This window comes from Erigeron canadensis, chromosome 8, assembly GCF_010389155.1.
Source record: "Erigeron canadensis isolate Cc75 chromosome 8, C_canadensis_v1, whole genome shotgun sequence".
Lineage (NCBI taxonomy): Eukaryota > Viridiplantae > Streptophyta > Magnoliopsida > Asterales > Asteraceae > Erigeron > Erigeron canadensis.
The window spans coordinates 40,550,984-40,556,983 of NC_057768.1; the positions used below are offsets into that span (position 1 = coordinate 40,550,984).

At 28.2% G+C, this 6,000-nt stretch overlaps 1 protein-coding gene across 1 annotated transcript; it reads left to right on the top strand.

The window, feature by feature from the left end:
* The first annotated feature begins 2,798 nt into the window (after positions 1-2,798).
* Positions 2,799-4,328, top strand: LOC122578261 (probable galacturonosyltransferase-like 9). The gene has a single exon (XM_043750177.1). The coding sequence runs from the start codon at positions 2,983-2,985 to the stop codon at positions 4,081-4,083; it is 1,101 nt and encodes a 366-aa protein (XP_043606112.1). The 5' UTR covers positions 2,799-2,982; the 3' UTR covers positions 4,084-4,328.
* Positions 4,329-6,000: the final 1,672 nt, after the last annotated feature.

Sequence of the window (6,000 nt, forward strand, 5' to 3'; positions counted from 1 at the left end):
ACATTAAGGATCAAATTGTATGTCTTTGAGTTCTGTTGTAACAAGACGACTACATGATACATGTTTTAAATGTAGATCATTTAGTGGCAACAAAAGGCAAATTACTAGAATTACTCGAAGAAAAACATATTACTAAATTCTTAATGATAATTTAAAATATAGCTTAATAGCTTAAGTCCTTCTATCTCTTTAAGTTCATATTTTGTCAAGCTTTTGGCTGAATCTATTTCTGTTCAACCATATGTTTATATGTTACTAAACTATTTATATAGTTCACATCACGTAATTCTAATGAAATACTATGTTCGCTTTCGTTTCTTCATATATAAAGTGTATTATATAGTTTTTTATACAGCTCGCGCATCGCGCGGGTCAAAAACCTAGTATATATATATATATTAAGTCTTTTACCCGCACGATGTGCGACTATTAAAAAATATAATTGAATTCGATATTGGTAAAGCTTACAATGTAGACGTCAATCATGATTAATTATTTGTTTTTTTTATTTGTTTTTTTTTTATAGATTTATTAGTATAATGCTAATGTATTGGTTATCTTGTTTTTCTTTAATTTAGTAGTATAATGCTAATGTATTGTTTATTTGTTAATATATGAATAAAAATTATATATCTAAGGTATGTTTGACAAAAATAGTTGTAGCTTGTATTTATGATTTTTATTTTAGCTTTAAGTTGTAGCTTTTAAGCAAAGTTGTTAGCTATAAACTTTATTTTTTAGAGGTCTTTGGTACGATAGTTTTAGCTGCAACTTTAAGAGGTTTATATGTGGTTTTAATAATTAAACACTTCATCTAAACAAAAAACTTCTTTACCATTACTTCAAATGTCGTTTCATTTTGGTGTTTTTTCTTTAAAATAAAAACTAAAGTTGGTTGTATCTAAACAAAACTTTTAGCATAAGTAGAGTTATATAAACATATAATTAATAATTAATCTTTATACTAAATAAAAGATAATTATTTTTCAAAAGTATTTTTAGAAAAATTGTGATGTGCAGTCTACATTTTTTCTTAAAAGCTCTTTATTTTAATTATAATGTCATAAATAATTTACAATATTTTTAATTAAAAATAACTCACTAAATACTTATTTAAAGTTACTAATCTTTTATTACAAACAAAGAAATTTTTTTAATAATTATTATGTCATTCAATTCATCATCTCCATATAGATTTATAACTAATAACAAAATTACATGCATATTTTATAGTTTTATAATTTATTAAAACGCATGGGTTAAACCCGGATAAATTCGCTAGTTACATTATAGAAAACAATCCTATAGTTGCGCTTTTTTTATGAATTATAAAAGTATTATATTAAGTTTAGTCTAACTGGTTAGAGGCACTCCCGATTTTACCCAAGGTCTTGAGTTCGATCCTTAGGGATGACAAAACCTTGGGGTTTTCAGTTTGAATACTTGTAATGGCTCATGGTAATGTATTTAATAATCGAATTTATAAAAAGGTTCAAATGAGAACCATTTGAATTGGAAGAACCATGAGAACCTTTTAATTATAACTTGTTGTTCATATCTGAATCGTCTATGTGAACAAATTCATGCACATATGAACATGTCAAGATATAACTAATATTACCTATGTTCATATACGAATGGTTCTCAAATGAATCTACGTGAACGAATATGTTCACATATACCTATCACATATGAACAACAAGTTATAATATAGTAGTTCTCATGGTTCTTCTAATTTAAATGGTTCTTAATTGAACCTTACCATATATATATATATATATATACATATATAAACACTTTATAATTTATTAAAATTTTATTTAATCAATTAGTAAAAAAATTAGGTCCTTTTCTCAATATATTAAATTTAATATAAGCTCAATCTAGTACAAATTCAGGCTATCATGTGATGAAAATACTAAAAAAATCTAACAATAACTAAAAAGAAATTGAATATATATAATATTGATATGAAATAAGTTAGTTTTATTTAACTATCGAACAAATATATCGTATCCAATAGAAAATGGAAAGCTTGTAAATTTAAGATTATATATATGTCTAAAATATCATTACACAAAAATAGTTTAATAGTTTATAATCCATATGGATACAAAATATCTAAATTCTAAAATATGAAATAATATGATATTATATCCCTTAAAATAATACGAGCAATAGTATTCGCGCAATGCGGCGGTAAGATAGTGGAAGTGATAAGTCATAAGAGGTGATAAGTGATAGAGTGTGATAGCCAAATGCTTTAGCTGTACGGGTTCTGTACCCGGATTTAAATATTCGTCGAAAGTATATCGAATGACATATATAATGAAAGAGCTTTGAGATAAAAGATTTTGAATAAATTAGATGAATAAACTGATTTATGAAGGAGAGAGAAAAAAAATGAGTGGTTGAGCTTTGATAAAAGAGGAAAAAAATGAGTGGTTGAGATTTAAGAGTATTATAGGTATGTTAGGTAGAGATGTTTAAATTAATGAATAAAAAAAAATGGTAATTTAGGTAGTTCAAATCATCTTTTGAGTTTTTAAAAAAGGACAAAATGATTTATAAGATAATATAGATATCATAATTATAATAAATAAGTTAATAAATTTGTTGCAATAAATAATAAATAAGAATAAATACAAAAATATATTGTTGCCATCTCATCCAACGCTGTTTTTTTGTACTGGAGTATTATTTATACAAGAGAAAGAGATTGATAAGGACAGGGAGACTGTAAAGCGATTTTACACTCTCATCTCCATTCACAACAATTAAAACACTCGCACATTCATTCATATAATCCTAAAATCCTTATCATATATGTTTTTGTCATTCATATATATTTGTATTGTATACTACTTTTACTAAACCCCAAATCACTCCCCAGCTAGCTCAAATACATACAATGGTTTATTAGCAACCAAAAGCATTATCTATCTATCTATCTATCTATCTATATATATATATATATATACAATGTTTCGTTTCAGGGCATTAAACGACACCGTTTCGATTCTAGTTTTGTTACTTTTGTCATTCCCATTATTATCATTGGGTATTCGATATTTCCCAAATAATAATAATGAGATAAATTCAAGATCAGGATCTTCTTCTGGTGATATTCTTCTATACAGATATACTGAAGCGCCGGAATACCGTAACGGGGTAGGCTGCACACGTAACACCATCCACGTGGCAATGACGATTGATTTAGAATATCTACGTGGCTCAATCGCAGCAGTACATTCAGTCCTCCGTCACGCTTCTTGTCCTGAGAATGTGTTTTTTCACTTTATAGCCGCTGAGTTCGACCCGGCTAGTCCACGTGACTTGACCCGATTAGTGAGATCCACTTTCACTTCTTTAAATTTTAAAGTATATATTTTCCGTGAAGATACTGTTATTAATTTAATATCGTCTTCAATTCGGGTCGCATTGGAAAACCCGTTAAATTATGCTAGAAACTATCTGGGTGATATACTTGACCCCAATGTGGATCGGGTCATATACCTGGATTCAGATGTTATACTTGTTGATGATATACAAAACTTGTGGAACATAACATTGAAGAAAAACCGGGTAATCGGAGCTCCGGAATATTGTCACACAAATTTCACAAATTATTTCACAGATGTTTTTTGGTCGGACAAGGTTATGTCGTACCAGGTGTCACAAAAGAAACCGTGTTATTTCAATACGGGTGTAATGGTAATGGATATGGTGTTATGGAGAAAAGGAAATTACCGGGTCAAGATAGAGAAATGGATGGAGCTCCAAAGGAAGAAACGGATCTATGAGCTGGGGTCATTGCCACCTTTTTTGTTGGTATTTGGTGGGGAGATTGAACCGATTGATCATAAATGGAACCAACATGGCTTAGGTGGAGATAATGTGAAAGGAAGTTGTAGGAGTTTGCATTCGGGTCGGGTCAGTTTATTGCATTGGAGTGGGAAAGGGAAACCATGGGTTAGACTTGATGAGAAGAGGCCTTGTCCGTTGGATCATTTATGGGAGCCTTATGATTTGTACAAAGGACGAATGTCAACCGTTGATGGATATGGGACTTATTTTATTTGATTATATTTAGTTTTTTTTGTTTCTATTAGTATTACTTTTTAGTGTTATTGAGTAATAAATTTAAGAAAAAGAAAAAAAAAAAGAATTGTAAAAGTTTTGTTTTTTTGGGGGGTTGTATGGTTATGGTTTCTAGGGGCATTGTTTGATTCAGAGATACTTTATGACAGCTGTGTACAGAAAGAAATTTGTAGTTTTGATTTTAATTGGTCATTGGTTGGATGAGTACAAGGGCATTTACATCATCATTTCATTGTCTATTAATTTAGTATTTATTTTTTGTTATGGTTAATTTTAATTAAGTTTTGGGTTGTTGATACCTTACTTATAGATGATTGATTATCATGAGTTAGTTATAGAGAAAAATATAGAGTAGTTATAAATCAAAAGACTTTAATTATAAGTTTTGGATAGATAACAGTAGATAATGAAATGATCAAATTTTAATTGGATAGTACAACTTTTAATTTTGTTGTGGATAATGTGGTTAATTTCAATATTCAATGTTCTTAAGGTTTGGATTGATTAGATGTGAGAGGTGACTTGCATAGAACAATAATTAATTTGTTAATTACAAAGAAATTTGCTTTAACAAATTTAGACTTACATGACAATAAAATACAAAAACTCAAAAAGAGGTACTTAAGATAATGATTACTAAATTTGTCTGAAAATGATTTGTTTTTATATGCAAGCTAATTGTTGTTATACACGATAGCACAAATTATCTCCTATTGATAAATTGACTGATTAAATAACAGATGAACTCTTTAGTTGGTTAACAGATGAACTCTTTAGTTGGTTAACTTATACACAATAATTGAAAGCTTAATGGCAATTTAAGGGCAAAAGTTTATGTTACTAATTACCCATTAATTCCGTATTCATTGGCTTTGGAGATACCCATCATCATCAGTGACTCAATATAATAATGTGGTCTGTTAATACTCGTGATATTATAATGCTTTATCGCGGTCATCACCTGAGAAGCAAAACATTAAAATGTCTTTAGGATTTCAAGAGGGTCGTCTTCTGCTATATATAGATACCTTTAGGATTTCAAATTTAAGTTTGTACTATGAGGATCATCTTCAAAGCGAAATGTCTTAATTAAAGAGTTCTTAAAGTTTTAGAAAAATCTTTTATTCCAAGTCTATTGGATAAACATGTTGTATGTGTATGTCTATAAGTCTATTTGCTTTTCTGTTTATAGATTTTGTATGTCTATATACACATATTGTTTTTATTTTTCTTATCATCGTACAATATGCCATAAATATTTTTATAATGGTTTTTAAGTGAGAATACCTTAAAAATGAGAACACGGTGAGAAACACTTCAAAACATCATTTTGAAGCATTAATAGTTCATAAAATTAACATAATGTATAATAAATTATCATTATTTAAGTGTTTAAACAACATATTGATCAATCAAAATTGAAAAAATCATGTTTTTTGTTTTGTGCATCCATTTTGATTAATATGCATCTAAGATGAATGCAAAAAAGAAAAAAAAACATGATTTTCTCGATTTTGAAAGATCAATGTATTGTTAAACACTTATATTACTATAATTAGTTATAAATTATATTCGTTTTATGAACTTTTATTACATCAAAATAAAGTTTTTAAATATTTTCAACTAAAAAATATACTCATTTGATTGGCCCTTGGCATTCTTATATCCACAAACATAAATAGATAGTTGTAATTTGTCACACATGCATTTTTGTATGTTTTTTTTAATCAACTTTTTTATCCTCGTATGGAGATCGAAATTCCACCACTTTATATGTCTTCGACAACATTTGGTATTGTTGTTGTATACTTGTATACATTATCAAATAAAAAGGACAACATGGTAAACACAAGTGATACGTTCGTCATCATAGTCTGGTTTCAAAAGTGTACGCTTTTG